The sequence below is a fragment of the Ursus maritimus genome, unplaced genomic scaffold, assembly GCF_017311325.1.
Source record: "Ursus maritimus isolate PB19 unplaced genomic scaffold, ASM1731132v1 scaffold_24, whole genome shotgun sequence".
NCBI lineage: Eukaryota > Metazoa > Chordata > Mammalia > Carnivora > Ursidae > Ursus > Ursus maritimus.
In genome coordinates this window covers 32957859-32975352 of record NW_024424897.1, presented here as the reverse complement: position 1 = coordinate 32975352, position 17494 = coordinate 32957859, and the positions used below count along the sequence as shown (strand labels likewise).

General features: G+C 36.6%; 1 protein-coding gene across 2 annotated transcripts in view; it reads right to left on the bottom strand.

The window, feature by feature from the left end:
• VMP1 (vacuole membrane protein 1) overlaps positions 1-17494 on the bottom strand; it is a 125684-nt gene that overhangs the window by 70248 nt on the left and 37942 nt on the right. For both annotated transcript variants that reach the window (XM_008695468.2, XM_040640915.1), the window contains exon 6: positions 464-631. In XM_008695468.2, coding sequence (XP_008693690.1) covers positions 464-631 — 168 coding nt within the window. The remainder of the gene's footprint in view (positions 1-463; positions 632-17494) is intronic.

Here is a 17494-nt window from a genome sequence, read left to right as displayed (position 1 = left end):
AATATCTGACCTTACCTCAGTACTATCAACAACTCAGAAAATGAAATAAGCCCTCTAAGAATAAACACAGTATCTGAATATAGGAGAGAGACATATAATGTTTACTAATCTGGGTCTGGTATATAACCACTTGCTATGTGTTTATCAAATTTATAAACATTGGTAAAATTTTGCAAAATAGTACAGTTGCATTATCTGTACTCCTTTTCCCTCCTGTTGTCTACTTGGCATCCATTGCTTTGTGGTACCTATGGCTTCATGCCTTCCTTCTGAATGTCATTCATGAATAGGGAAAACTCTAAAGGGTTTCTCTTACTTGGAAGCAGATAACTGGTAACTTCATGAATTAATTATCTACTGACTTGCTAGATAGATATATATTTGGACTCAATTTCAATGAAGTACAACAAAGTATCAAGACAGTGAGGTTAATTTTAGACAAAGATGAAAACGGATGTCTTACCCACATGCAGGCCTCAATCCTAACTTTTGAGATGATGCTCCACAAAGAAATGGTTCCTTCAATGCCCTCTTCATCTGGACAAATAATCTGATCAGGATAGGGTGGTTCGGGGAAATTAACTGAATTGCATTCATAAGCAGCTAATGTAACTGAAGCTATATGTGGACCCTATAAAACAAATATGAGAAACCTCTGATGAGAAATACTAAGGCAAAAAGAATTATCAATACACATGTCATTTGAACAGTATCTTAATTACTATACGTAAACAGAAAAATCTTAGCTTTTATTTATTTGTTTTTATTGGGGGGGGGGGGCAAAGGAAGAGGAAGAGACAGAATCTTAAGCAGGCTCCACACCCAGCATGAAGCCCAACACGGGGCTCAATCTCACGACTGAGATCATGACCTGAGCTGATATCAGGAGACAGATGTTTAACTGATTGAGATACCCAGGCAACCCGAAAAATCTTAGCTTTTAAACAACAGGAATCTATCTAACTAAATATTTCAAGTTGCAGTTGGTAATTTGAAAAAATAATACTTCTCAGAATTTCTTCCTGGCTTGCTTTTTTTTAAAAAATTCAGATTTACTGAGGTATAATTTACATATAGTAAGAGTCACTATTTTTCTGTCTGTAGTTCAAAGAATTTTGACAAATATATTCAACTTTATAATCACAACCAATCAAGATATAGAACATTTCCATTGCTACAAATAGTTCCCTGGTGTCCTTTTGTAATCAATCTCCTCCCCCAACACCAGCCCCTAGAAACCATATAATTTCTGGCTTTATTCTGATTTTATTTATCTATATTCTCATTTGTAAGAATGTTATAGCCTATGATAAAAACTTCCCGTGCCCTACTCTGTTAGGCATAATTTGAGAATACCACTTTTTGTCCTTACTTAAAAACAGTTGGTGAAGTAACTACCTCACTTAACTTCCCCAAAGATAACAGCTTCTAAAACAAAACATAAGTGTGGAACCAATATCAGTGAGTTTTTCTTTTCTTTTTTTTAAAGATTTTATTTATTTATTTGAAAGAGAGAGAATGTGAGAGAGAGAGAGAGATCATGAGCAGTGGGAGGGGTAGAAGGAGAAGGAGACTCCATGATAAGCAGGGAGCCCAATGGGGGACTCCATCCCAGGACCCTGGGATCATGACCTGAGCCGAAGGCAGACGCTTAACCAACTAGCCATCCAGGTGCCCGAATTTTTCTTTTAAAGCAAATTTTTCTATGGAAGCTTTTATGTTGCTGTGCACCTTTATTTTAAAGTAGTACAAAAACTAATAATAATCACACTGGTTAAAATGGGTTAATATTAGATGTGTGATAAAGGCTTCAACACAATCGTTCCCAAGTACACATGTATGCCAAGGTGAGGGGTCTGCATAAGAACCAAGTAGGGAGTTTACTAACAATATAAATTCCTGGGGCACCTGGGTGGCTGTCAGTTAAGTGTCCGCCTTCGGCTCAGGTCATGATCCTGGAGTGCTGGGACTGAGCCCCATATCAGGTTCCCACCTTAGCAGGGAGTCTGCTTCTCCCTCTGCTCCTCTCCCAGCTCATGCTCTCTCTCTGTCTCTCAAATAAATAAAATCTTTAAAATATATATATATATATAAATAAATTCTTGGGTCCCCTACGCATAGATTTATTCAACAGGTGGGGATGGGAACCTGTATGTTTCAAACAAGCTCCTTTAGAATTTCAAATAGGTTAGGTCTAGTAGGCTAGGTTTAGGAACCATTGGGAGAATAGTAAATTAAGGGTCAGAAATTAAACAACCTTGGACAAAGTCACTTAACCTTTCTGGGCCTCAGTTTACTCTTCTGCAAGGCAAAAGAATTAGACTCATAGTTTTATCCAGCTCCAAAATTAAGAAACTCCAAATATAATCAAATATGTGAATAAAATCTAACAATAATTTCCAAAGTTCTCATGAGGTGTCAGAGCTAAACCCTGGACATCCTTAACGTGTTGCTCTAACACACAAGGGTAAAGCATACTGTAGATATAGTGGCCGTAGCATAACTTCTAGAGCCAGATGTTCTGGTTCAGGTTCTGGCCTCTGCCATTTACTGAGTCTTGCAATCTATGAAATGGAAATCATCAAATACCTTCAGAACCTACATTCTGGGGATACTGTAAGGTTTAAATCAGTCAACTCATATAAAGTACTCAGATTAGAATAAGCCCTCAAAATGTATTAGCCATTAGTTATTATGAAGAAAAATACTACATATGTAGAATAAAATTTTGTAGGATAATAAATAAAATATATTAAATATTTAAAGTTGCACATTATAAATAATATATAAAATTATGTTATATACATGCTTTTATGTATATAACGCTCTCTATACACATACACACACAGTTTCTATATATAAGAGAGCCTTTTTAAATCATAAGGTAAAAGAATTGTGGTTCAGGGGCCCCTGGTTGGCTCAGTAGGTTAAGGGTCTGACTTTGGCTCAGGTCATGATCTCAGGGTCGTGAGATCCAGCCCAGTGTCAGGCTCCACACTCAGCGCAGAGTCTGCTTAAGATTCTCTCTCTTGGGTGGGGGACTGGGATAGGCCGGTGGTGGGTATTAAGGAGGGCACGTATTGCATGGAGCACTGGGTGTTATATGCAAACAATGAATCATGGAACACTACATCGAAAACTAATGATGTACTGTATGGTGACTAACATAACATAATAAAAAATTTAAAAAAAAAAGATTCTCTCTCTCCCTCTCCCTTTGCCCCTCCCCCCAACTCATGTGCTTGCACGTGCACACTCTCTCTCTCTCCCCTAATAAATTAAATAAAAAATAAATACATAAATAAAATCTTGAAATAAAAAAAAATTGTGCTTCAAAGACAAACGTGCACAGGATGCAACAATGAAGATAAAACTTTAAAGGCCTATTGCCATCAAGATAAAAGGTGATTGGGGTGCCTGGGTGGCTCAGTCAGTTAAGCATCTGACTTTGGCTCAAATCATGATCCCAGGGTCTTGGGATTGAGCCCCAAGTTGGGCTCCCAGCTCAGTGGGGAGTCTGCTTGTCCCTCTTCCTCTGACTCTCTCCCCGCTTGTGCTCTCTCTCACTACCTCTGTCGCTATCACTGTACTGTCTCTCTCTTTCAAATAAATAAATAAAATCTTAAAAAAAGATAAAAGGTGATTTAAAACAAAACTTTTTGTTGCATGTTAGTAGACAAAATATATTCATAAATCTGATCTACGTTTCTCCCTATATGCAACTGGCATTATGTGCTCAAATAAAATCTAAAAAATGAAGTTCTACACTTAGCACTGAGTAAATTAATTATCAGTTTTTTGGGCACCTGGATGGCTCAGTCAGTTAAGCATCTGCCTTCGGCTCAGGTCATAATCCCAGGGTCCTGGGACTGAATCCCGCTTTGGGCTCCCTGCTCAGTGGGGAATCTGCTTCTCCTTCTACCCTCCTCCCCTGCTCGTGAGCTCTTTCTCTTTCACTCTCAAATAAATAAATAAATAAAATCTTTAAAAAAATTATTGTTTTTTTCTGGACCAAAAAATTCTATGTGAATTTTTAGTCTCTTCATCTTTTTCCTGAGTTTTAATTCACAGAAATCCATAAAGTGATACTTACATTTAAAAAATAATTACATAAATGCTTTTGATCATATTTTCCTTAAAAATTATGATTAACCATGAAATTCACAACTTCTTCTTTGAATACTATATGCAAAAGAGATTTCACAGTTGGGGGGAAAATTACCTCTTTGTGATACTTAAAAAAAAAGTTTAAAGTTTGTGGAATTCACAATAATTAAATTACTGAAAAATTTCTTACTGCACACAAAGCTAAGTATCAGATGCTATTTAAAAAACATTGTAATTTCTATCTGTAATGTTTGAAAACACAAAAGAAAAATGTGATACAAGTAAAACAGAAGAAATTCAAGAGTTTGTCCACAATACCCCCACACAACTGTCCCCTGTAAGATGTAGGAACCATCTACACCTCAACTCTAGAAATGAACTCTCAGTGAACAAAAATTAAACGGTCCTGGATGCTAAACTAAGATTTCTGGGATACATAGGAAAGAAAAAACTACATTTCTATTCTAGAAATATAGATAAAATATGTACCTCAACAGATCAAACACATTATCCAACAAGATAAAAGACTTATTCATAGTTTCAATTTTAAGTAATTCTAAAAAGGGAAAATTTCTGCAATCTGATGAGAATTTTTTCCCTAAAGAAAGGACAGTTCATTCACACAACTAAACTGATATATACTTTCCATAACCGCACTAATAAGTCATGATTACTCAGCCTTAGAGCAGATGTGGTGGTTCCCAGCAAAATGGACACAAATAACTCAGCATCTTGTCCTTTGTTCATTCTCAAGAGCCCGTTTAGTCTGTACCTTGACATTTTAGCTTAAATCATGCTAACTATAAGAAACCTCACAAGTTCTTTTCAACATTATAGGTTGATGGTTCCTAAATGTAACTGAGTTGATTGAAATAAATATTAGTTTACAGAAAAAAATCCAAATGCCAAAACTAAAAAATGGTTTTGATTAAAATAATTTTAAAAGTTACACATATTCAAACTATTTTTTAGGTTTATTTTCAAAACCTACAAGTCCCAGTGCAATGTATCAAATATTAAAGAATCATATTTTAACTATACTAAATGAAAAAACAAGGGATAAAGACAAACAGCTATTGTATAAGTAGAAAAGGCTATCTGGACAGAACCACCATGAAACATATTTAAAAAAACCCACAATGCACTGAGCAGGAGTTTACAGCTGTCCTGGGAGTATGCAGGTATTGATATGTATGGGTTAGAGGCCTGGCCTTTAGTTGGGGGGGTTTTCTGTCTCAGATCATGAATTAAATGGACAGACTTTTACATCTACAGTAATCTAGAAAACTGGACAAAACATATGGAACAAATCTTTTCAGGCATTGTACCACAGGCAGTACATGATTTCTGACTGCTAAGAGAAGGGATATAAATGAGGAAACCCTATGATGACTCTCGCTTTTCACTTGTAGACACATTTCATGTCTATAGCAAAATCCAAAGAGAAAGAGCTCAAGCAAAGCATGGTGGTCTTGGGACACCTGGCTGACTCAGTATGAAGACTCGTGAGTTTGAGCCCCACACTGGGTATAGAGATTACTAAAAATAACAAACAAAAAAAAAGCATGGCGATCTGGCTGAGTTCAGAAGTAAATCTGAGTTTAGGGAGGCTGAGAAGTTGAAATCTGTGGGACAGAATACTAATGAAGAGGGAGCTATACAGAGAAAAGAACTCTATAAATATACACAAGGTCCCCTTGAGACTTTGACATACAAAGCTAAATTGCAGGCTAGGGTGAGATTCCATTAGGCTAGGCAAAGTCCAAGTAGTGGGAAAACAACTAACAGGGAGTTATAAGCTAAACAATCCTAGAGTTCACACAGGACTAGGAAACACTTGCACTTCAACCAGCTAAAGTGGAGAGACAGAATTCAGGGAAGACCTTGGAAGGAGCCTAGAGTAACAGTTACTCCAGACAGGCCATGTTGTTTTTAAAAACCCTTAACAGATCAAGCTGATCCACAGGTAACTTAACTGCCCACCAAAACAAAACAAAACAAACAAACAAACAAAAAAAAACTGATGCTCTGCAAAGGAAGACAATAAAATCCATACGATCAACAATATAATACATGTCCAACATCTAATAAGAAACAACTATATCTGTGAAGCATGAAAATATGATGCATAACCAGAAGAAACATTAGTCAATAGAAACAGAAATGTCAGAGATAATGGAATTAGCAGACAAGAACCTAAAAACAGGCGCTGTTTCAGTAGGGCTGAAAATAAAATATCTGTATAGAAAAATTCATTGGCTAGATTATCAATAGATTAAACACTGCAGAAGAAAATATTAGAGAACTTGAAGACAGAGCAACAGAAAGTGTTCAAACTAAAGGATAGAGAGAGTAAAGGCTATGAAAGAAATAAACCTCGGTAACCTGTGGAATAATACCCACCAGTCTACTATACGTGTAATTGGAATCCCAGAAAGAGAGGAGAAGGTGTGTGTTGGTGGGGAGTAGTACGTGCAGAAAAATACCAGTCCATTAACTCACAGATCTAAGAAACTCAACAAACCTCAATCAAGACAAATACAAAGAAAATAAAACTTAAACCACTGAAAATCATCATAATCATAATCAAATTGCTATAACTCAATAATGATGAGAAAATCTTAAAAGAAATCTGACGGTAAAGATAAATTATCTGCAGGGAAATAAAGATAAGACTTCTCATCAGAATAATGCAAACCAGGGGCCCCTGGGTGGCTCAGCCATTAAGTGTCTGCCTTCGGCTCAGGTCATGATCCCAGGGTCCTGGGATCGAGCCCCGCATCGGGCTCCCTGCTCCATGGGAAGCCTGCTTCTCCCTCTCACACTCCCCTTGCCTGTGTTCCCTCTCTGTCTCTCTCTGTCAAATAAATAAATAAAATCTTAAAAAAAAAAAAAGAATAATGCAAATCAAAAGACAATGGAATTATTTCTTTGAAGTGCTGAAAGGAAAACAAAAATCTAGAATCCAGGGAAAATATATTTAAAAAATGAAGATAACATAAAAGCATTTTCAGACAAACAAAAGCCAAAAAAATTTGTTCTACCAGATGAAAATTTTAATGTACACAAAGGAGTAAAGAGCGCTGGAAATATAAGACCTTTCTTCCTCATTAAAAATCTCTTCAAAAATGTCTACCTGTCTCAAGTAAAAACTATTGCACATGTAGAAGTAAAATATATGACAACAACACCATACAATATGGGAAGGGGAAAACAGAATATAATATTGCAAAGCAGTTATATTACATATACTAAAAAAAAATGCTCAATCCAAAAAAAGGTAGGAAAAGAAGAATAAAGAATAGGTGGGACAAATAATTTGAGGATACACTTAAACCCAACCATATTGATAACTACATTAATTATAATTGTACCAAACATACAAATGAAAAGGCAGAGAGTGTTATACTGGATTAAAAACAAGACCTCAGTACTTGCCATCTATAAGAAGCTCATTTTAAACATCAAGACCCAAAAGTAAAGGAATGAAAAAAGATAATTCATTTAAAATAATTATAAAAAATATGGAGTGGCCACATTAATAGCAGATAAAGTAGGCTTGAGTATAGGGAATATTACTAGAGGATGAATAAGGACATTTCATAATGATAAAACACTAATTCGCAGGAAAACAGAACAATTCTAAGTGTGTAGGTACCTAATAACGAAGTGTAAAACACGTAAAGCAAAAACTGACAGAACTGAAAGGACAAATAAACATCCCCAATTACAGCTGGAAATTTCAATGTACTTCTCTTATATTCATAGGTAGAAGAATTAAATTGACAACCAGTATGGCGACAGAACACTTGAACAATATGAACACTCCACCCAACAAGAGCCAAATCCATATTCTTTTCAGGAACACATGAAACACCTATCAAGACAGATTAAAAGGGGGTGCCTGGAAGGCTCAGCCATTAAGCGTCTGCCTTTGGCTCAGGTCATGATACCAGGGTCCTGGGATCGAGCCCCACATCTGGCTCCCTTCTCCACGGGAAGCCTGCTTCTCCCTCTCACACTCCCCTTGCTTGTGTTCCGTCTCTTGCTGTCTCTGTCAAATAAATAAATAAAATCTTAAAAAAAAATAGATTATATGATGTGATACAAAATGAGTCTCAGTGCATTTAAAAAAACGTGCCATGCAGAAAGGTAAAGATCAATACAAGAAGCGCTACCCAAGGGAAAGTGACAAGTGAAGGTCCTTGAAGGTTAATTTCTCCAGTTAAGGTCAGTATCCTTTAACCTAGGAGGTGGTAGTCAAAGGAAGCTAAACAGCTATATCCAACCCAGACTGTTATTCCCCAGCAGAGGAAGCACTACAAATTCCCTAGAGATCAAGTCACAAGTAACATTCACTAACTGTACTCCTAACTCTGAGAGTTCCTAACTAATGTCAATAGAAGTTCCTGTTAATGATAAGGAGGTTAAATTTTATGATTGCAATGAAAGGTTATACTCTCATCAAAGAGGCAGGTTTTAGGTTTGTTTTTTTGTTTTTGTTTTCTTTTTTTTTTTTTTTTAATAATTCAGTATAGTCATTCTAAGTGAAGTCACCTCAGTAAGATAGTTCAGCTATTTGTGATATATCAGACATCTGGTTTTGCTTCAGTTCAAAGCCTCATATATCTAGTCTCATGAGATGTATTACATTATATTTTCCAAAGTTTTGATCATGGAATAATTTGCCTTGTCTGGGATAAATGATGTTTGCTTGGCCAGGGAATAGTACGTCTGGGTGAGAGCAAAATCATAGTTAATTTGGGGGTAAAATTTCTTATAAGAGCAGATATAGGTATTTGTGGAAAAAGCGTTTTAACTTTCAATATATTCTTTTAAGATAAATTTTATATTATATTTCTACAATTTAAACTCTTCCATGAGTAGTCTATAAAAAGTTTTAGTGAATGAAAAAAATTTAACAGTGATAATTCTGTGAGATCAATTTGTACTCTAACTTCAGGAATAGTAATATGCCAAAAGTTCTAAGACAAATTTAGAATTTAAAAAATTGTCCTAAAGAGATAAACTATCATTCCTGAAATTATATGACACAAAAATACCCTAATATGGTAGTGAAGAGAAGTTGTAAGTAGTGCCTGGATAATCATGTAGTACTATTAAAGCCCTGAATGAAGTCTTGATACTACAAACACAAATTAGGGTCTTTGTAGGGAGGGTGTGGGATATTCATGTTAACCCCTGAAAAAAATTACATTAGTAAAATGACAAACTTGTAGGTGCAATGCTGCTTCATTAAAAAAAAAAAAAAATGTTTTCTGCTTTTGAACTTTACTGTTGGATTTACTTGGGGGCCCTTGTTTCTTGCAGAGACATTTTTTTAAAAGGAAAAACCTAAAATGGTCATATTAGTTAATTGTTAGTCTATTCAGCTACACCTCTTTATCAACCAAGATGAAGAATATGATATCACATTAAAAGTGCACTATGTGTATGCATGAGTTTTCGTAAGGAAGATAAGGGGACAGACAGACATTCTTCCACCTTAGGCGGCTCCCTCAGAACTGATAAAACATTCCTAAAGACTAGAGTTGTTTGTACAACATCTGTAATGTCAATTCATAGCCTAATCCATCATCCATACACAGAAGTCAAGTGAGATCCCAAAGGCAAAATTTCCAATTAGTTTTGTCTGGAAACTTTAGGGCAAAGGTAATAAAATCATGAATCCTGTGCTGATTCACTGGGAAAACATTTGTTTGCCACACTCCTTCACTAAGGAACAAAAGGAGTCAGTGGTTAGTCTGGAATGTGATTCATTAGGAATATCTGGGTGATAAATAAATGAAAGGAGATGACAAATGGTTGTCTGTACAACTTGCAAAACCTTTTGTTTTCTTTAAGTCCGACTTTTAGGGGACTTTAAAAATGCTTTTGCAAACAGGAATTCTACTTCTCAAATTCTTTTAATCATTGCTTTTCTCATCATAGTCAGAAAACAACTTACTTAAGGTTATGGTGTACAGCAAATCATTCTAGAAGGCTACAGCATAAAACTATTAATTCCAAATGGGCACTGAAAAGTTTAACTATTGTTTATATTATTTTTGTGAGGACGGTCCCAAGTTTACAAATTAAGCCTCTGGTCCCTCTCTATAAAATGCAGTATCATATATCAGAAAGCAGTAATTTGGGCATTAATATGGGTTTGTTTTCTGAATCTGCTAGTAACTTACTAGAAATAATCAGATTTCTATCTTACATTTGTCATTTGATGAAAAGCCTAACAGTAGTACTAGTAGTAGTAGTAGTAGCAGTAGTAATGCCCACGCAGCTTAGGCAACAGCAAGAATATAGGAGATATTTTATTATTATTTTTTAAAGATTTTATTTATTTATTGGACAGAGACAGCCAGCGAGAGAGGGAACACAAGCAGGGGGAGTGGGAGAGGAAGAAGCAGGCTTCTAGCGGAGGAGCCTGATGTGGGGCTTGATCCTAGAACGCTGGGATCACGCCCTGAGCTGTAGGCAGACGCTTAACGACTGCGCCACCCAGGTGCCCCAGGAGGTTTTTTTTTTTTTTTTAAGATTTATTTATTTATTTTAGAGAGACAGAGTGCCTGCACGTGCATGAGTGGGGGGAAGGGTAGAGGGAAAGAATCTTCAAGCAGACTCCTGGCTGAGCATGGGGCTTGATCTCACCACCCACGAGATCATGACCTGAGCTGAAACCAAGAGTCGGACGCTCAATCAACTGAGCCACCCAGGCGCCCCATATGACATTCTATAGTAAAAAAGTGTTATGGTGAGTATAAACCTGCTAACCAAAACAAAAAAATGTATAGTAAATTTGAAGTTCAAGCTCCCAAGTCATAAGGACATGCTGTTGAAGTCATTTTTAATATACACTGAATTAATCCATATGTTTTTTCCCCTCAAGATTTTATTTTTACGTGATCTTTACACCCAATGTGGGGTTCAAATTCACAACTTTAAGATCAAGAGTTGCATACTCCACCCACTGAGCCAGCCCCACACCCCTAGACATGTTTTACTTTTCTAAACCTAAGCAATTTTTGATCATAAAGTTGATTTAAGTGTTCAGGAGAAGTGAACCACATATTTATAGAGAACTTTAAAAAGGTTATTATAAATTGTTTAAAATATATACCCAACAGGACAGATTTCAGCTAAACTGAATCTCCTCACTTTTCATTCAAGCACACATTAATAAACGGCGATTTAAGGGCAGGAAGTTATCCAGTCTATGCATACCCCTTCTGTTTTGTGAAAACCTGGCCCTATGTCCTGGAGACCTTGGTTTCTTCTTTTGATGTGGTGATACTCACAAGAGTTAATAGATGAGTCATTCCTTGGGGAAAGGCAGGGAAAAGAGCTGATCAAACCTTCATCAAAAAAAGTACAAACAGAACTTTTCTAAGAAGGGCCTGTTTGGTCTTCCCGCAAGAGCCCTGAATCACTGCATACTTACAGACGAGAGTCATTATACCTATACAGAGCAGTATCAAGTTATACAAGAATCCTACTTTTGCCAATGTCTTCCCTGTTTTTTTTTTTTTTCCTCTTACAGAGGAATAAACAGGTGAGCAATGAAGCAATAATCAGAAGTCAAGCAGGAAAAAAAGTAAAAAGGTTGGCTGACAATTTTTTAGAAGAATTATTCTACCTCATAGCATTAAACTATTACTATAATATTTCTTTTGCTGAACCTACTTCACCATTTCAATCCATACCCATGCAGTTTTCCAAGTAACATTTACTTTAGCATTAAACAGTCACAAAGTATAAGAAATGTCTACATTTAAGGAAAAAACAGCTTTTTAATAGCACACTATAAAGTACTATATACATACTATAAAGCACTTGTTCATTAAAGGAAACAGGGCACTATATACAGAAGGGTTCTATAAATATGCAATTGCAATCAAGAGGTCAGACTTTTTTAAATGTATAATTTTTACCACATACTTTAGTGATGAAATAATCCTAAAATTTAAAGCAGAAACAGGCCTCTGAATCTTAAACATAGGCAAGTATCTCACAATTAACTTTCTTTATATTTATTTTATAATAAAGAGAAAAAATTTTTTTCTATTACAATGGTCATCTTAAACAAATGACTCAATACTATTCAGATGATAACACCTTGATGTTATAGCTTCTAATAAAACCTGATCTATTTCACAACAGAATAAATTGTTCTAAAGCTTTTCTACATCCCAACTGCATCTAGACAAGGCATTTCTAATGTTTTCGATATGTGAATATCTCTCCCCTTCTGATCTCCAAAGGTGAGGGAATTCGATGGTTAAGATATATACAAAATTGGGGTGCCTGGGTGGCTCAGTTGTTAAGCATCTGCCTTCGGCTCAGGGCGTGATCCCGGGGTCCTGGGATCGAGCCCTGCTTCAGGCTCCTCTACTGGGAGCCGGCTTCTCCTTCTCCCACTCCCCCTGCTTGTGTTCCCTTTCTTGCTGGCTGTCTTTCTCTCTGTCCAATAAATAAATAAAATCTTTAAATATATACACACACACACACACACACACACACACACATACAAAATATATCCAAAGGGTGTGCCTGGGTAGTTCAGTTGGCTAAGTGTCTGACTTCAGCTCACATCATGATCTCACGGTCCTGGGATGGAGCCTGTGTTGGGTTCCCCCGCTCAGCAGGGAGTCTGCTTGTCCCTCTGCACCTCCTCTGCTCGTGCTCTCTCTCAAATAAATAAATAAAATCTTAAACACACACACACACACACACACACACCCCAAAGGGGAAAGTTATCTGTAAAATATATTCAGCCTTCTATTTATAGCTCAATATTTGGGTGCCTTTTACCATTACTGTTGATACTGTTCCCATTAGACTATCTTTTTCTAGGAGCGGGGTTTATTTGAAAGGAACATAGGGTTTGATAAAGCTTTGTCCAGGAAACTGCTCCACCTAGTGTCAAACCTGTTCACATATTACATTATTTGAGACGTAAATTCTTGCCAAAGGACTCATTCTCTTTGTTATTGTTAAACAGAATAGACTTAATAAATCAGAAATGGCACTTATACTTTACAAATGGCTCTTTAATCATATGCTTGTCTTGTAACTTGGTGACTAATAATGTACGTGCGTATAAGGAGCATGCCTAAGATATATTCCTCATTATCAAGTACCAAAGTTCCTGTTTATGTTAACCTGGTTGTTTACAGGATTATGAATCATATTTTTCTAGTAATGGGAAGTAATTCTAAGGTGGCTACTGAAATAACCCATCAGTTCTCCCAACTGTTTATAACAATCCAAACTTAATCCATAAATTACTTACTTTTCAAAATGACTGCAATGTTGTAAAAACCAGTATTTAATAACTGCACACACATCAATGATTACAATATGAAACTAGAATTAAATCTTGCCGTCATCAGGCAGCTCATTTGAAATAAATTCTCCCACTTTCCTCTTCACGCAAAGTTGGTTTATTTTCCCTTGATGGTTTTCTAGACCATCCAAGCATTTGCACAACTATATTCTCTTATAAAACATCATGTTAAGTCTAATGTTCTGACCTGGAAGACAGAAGTGATAATTCTTTTTTTTTTTTTGGCAAAGGGATGAGTCAAACACATGTGTCCTGTAAAGATCCTTAGAAGGTGGCTAGGTCACTAAGGCTCTCAAACTCAATATGCTTCTTCTAACGTACTACTGTCACCCTGTGAGTTAGAACAAGGTTTAGCACACTGCAGCCTGCAGATCAAATGTAGTCAGGCCATCTGTTTTTGTGAATAAAGGTTGACTAGAAAACAGTCTCATTCTTTTACACACTGTCCTTGGATGCTTTCTCATTGCAATGATAGATCTGAGGAGTTGAAAGAGAGACTATACGACCTAAGAGATTTACTATCTGGCTCTTTGCAGTAAAAATGCTGACCACTGGGCTGTCTAGCCCTGGGTCAGACCATTATTAAGGTGGAAATTTTGATTCATCCAAACAGAGATGCATCAAAGAAGTTAACATCAGCAACATTACCTTCATTAATCTGTTGTTTTTACTGGGCACAATTTCTACAAGTAAATAAGCATTCCTAGATCACTCATATTCTAATCTTCTGAAAGGAAACCCGCTACATGCTTGTTAAGATTAAAATAGATTTGTTAATGGATTTCTGGAAATGAATATCCAAAAGAAGAGTGCTTAGAAGACGCAATCTGAGAAAAACCTGCCAGCTACAGAAGGCTTTTTACATCTGATCTACTTATAAGAAAACATGAGTAAAGTAAATGAATGAAATCAGTAGCCTGCACTACTTGCCAGGGAAAATTTGCTCATGAATTACACAAAGGAACAAAAAATGCCTGCATTAGAAATAAAATCAGTGCTCCCTTAATTTTTTTAAAAGTATTTTATTTATTTATTTGAGAGACAGAAAGAGAGAGAGTGCACAAGCAGTTGATAAGCGGCAGGCAGGGGGAGAGGGAGAAGCAGGCTCCCCGCTGAGCCGAGAGCCCAATGTGGGGCTTGATCCCAGGACACTGGGATCGTGACCTGAGCCAAAGGCAGCTGCTTAAGTGACCGAGCCACCCAGGCACCCCTACAAATGCTACTTAATTTCTAAATTGTTATTTAGTAAGGATACTTTTCTTATCAAAAAATGACATAGCTTACTATACAGACATACCAGAGATCATAAGCATGCTCATATGCACTAAATAAAAAACAATCACATTTTAAGTCATTCATTGTGCCTGGTGTTTATCTAAATTTAGGTAAATTAAATGCAAAGAACATATTACAGTGTTGTTTATAAAGCAGAGAATAAATGTAGTTTTATTTGCTGGGGAAATAAAGAGGCTGTAGTGATGTTCAATATAAAACCATTATGCAAAATAAGAAAAAGCCATATAAAGATTAGGTCATTTTCATCAATAACCATAACAGTCAGATGTTAGTGACAGTTGGTTTTGTCAATAAAGGAAGTCCAATTATTCTGCCTTATTATGCACACCCCCCAGGATTTTTCAAAGATTTTATATTATATTAACTTATTCAACATATATTTATTGAACACTTAGTATGCACCAGATACTACTCTAGATACCAAGAATACAGCAGTAAGCAGGGTAGAAAAAATTCCTGTCCTTAAAGAGCTTATATTTTATTTTATATATTTGTGGTTTTTTAGGGGGAAAGGGCAGAGGAAGAAAAAGAGAGAGAATCTTAAGCAAGTTCCACGCCCAGCATGGGGCTTGATCTCACAATCCTCAGATCATGACCTGAGCCGAATGAAATTAAGAGTCAGACACTTAATCGACTGAGCCACCCAGGTGCCCCAAGAGCTTATATTTTAGAAGTGAAGCTCATACTTTAGTATCTGTATTTTATAGTATATTTAGTTTTTCTTATTTCAGCTACTTGTACTTCCATACACTATGCAATCCCTCAAATTTGAAACTCTTCCTACTGTCACTGCTTTAAATCAGGTAATTACTACCTCTCACCTGGACAGCTGCCTTCTAACTGGACTCATTTTCAGTTGCTTCTACCCTCCCAAATCTAACCTCCACATTGCTGCCAGAGTTATGCTCCTAAATACATATTAAAACTTATTTGAGGGTACCTGAAGCCTTTGCCTTCAGCTCAGGTTATGATCCCAGGGTCCTGGGATCAAAGCCCACATTGGGCTCCCTGATCAGCGGGGAGCCTGTTTCTCCCTCTCCCTCCGCTTACCCCACTTGTGCTGGATCTCTCTTTCAAATAAATAAATAAAATCTTAAAAAAAAAAAAACCCACAAAACTTGTTTGAAAAACTCTTTACAACACGTAAGACATAAACTCCCTAGTCTGATGTTCAAAGCTTTCCACAATTTGGCACCAACCTATTTTCTCACGCGGGTCTTCTTTCCATTTCCACGATGTCTCTGCATTCACTGCTTCTCCCTCAACAAACCCATCTTCATGAACTTTTCCTATTCTTTCTCTAAGAGAATTCCTCCTTGTTTTAGGGATCCCAAAACAATTTATGAATATCACTATGAGAGTACTTACCACAACATCCTACGGCATAATTATTTATGTAACAGATATCTTCTGCTCTATATATCCAATTCCTTTTGTAATTCACATAGTATTTCAGGGTGTTTTGCACTAAGTAAATGTTCAAGCTTTCTAAAGTGAACTGAAATGAACTATTAGTGATGATTTTATGAAAGAATTCAGTTTTTTGAGAATATATAAGACAACCCATTTGCTTGCAGTCTTAGTTCAAAAAAGTCTCAGAAAAATGAATGTTATCTAAATGAACTGATTTTAGGAAGCAGTTAGATGCCAACTTAAAAGCACTATAGCAGGGGTGCCAGCCTGGCTTAATCAGAGGAGCACGCAACTCTGGATCTCTGGGTCATGAGTTTGAGCTCCATGTGGGGTGCAGAGATTACTTAAATAAATAAAACTTAAAATAAAATAAAATACAATTAACAATGGCAGATATTACTCATATGTACTTAGGCAAACAGACTATAATTTTTTTTCAAGATTTATTTATTTATTTGAGGGAGACAGAGAAAAGAGAGAGCGAGCGAGCACATGAGCGGGGATAAGGGGCAGAAGGAGAGAATATCCATGCAGAGTCCCGCAGAGCTGGAGCCTGACATGGGTCTCAATCTCACAACCCAGGGCTTGATCTCACAACCCATGAGATCAGGACCTGAGTTGAAAACAAGAGTCAGATGCTTAACCAACTGAGCCACCCAGGTGCCCCCAAACTATAAAATTCTAAAAGAGTATATGTATAAAACAGAATATTTAAGTATAGGATATATAGAAAAGTACATTATGCATATATCCTAATGAATTATTATAGCACAAGTATCCTCTACCCAAATCAAGAAACAGAAACACACAATAAAGGGACATATTCTGTTGGCGGTCAAGACTGATTATAAAGCTACTGCAATGAAAACTTTTTTTCAATTGGTTTGTCAATTTCTACAAAGTTTTGACTGATATTGCACTGATTTTGTAGATTAAAACTGGGAGGGGTGCCTGGGTGGCTCAGTCATTAAGCGTCTGCCTTCGGCTCAGGGTGTGATCCCGGAATCCTGGGATCGAGCCCCGCATCGGGCTCCCTGCTCCGCTGGGAGCCTGCTTCATCCTCTCCCACTCCCCCTGCTTGTGTTCCCTCTCTCGCTGGCTGTCTCTTTAAAAAAAAAAAAAAACGGGCGAACTCACAGCCTTGCAATACTGTATCTTTTAATCTGTGAACATGATACACTCCTTCTTTTATCTGTATCTTTCTGCTTCCAATAATATTTTACAATTTATGTAGAGGCCAACCACATCTTTTATTAAATTTATTCTTAGATTTTTTCTTTTTAAAAAAATGCTATTATAAATGGTACCTTCTAAAAAATT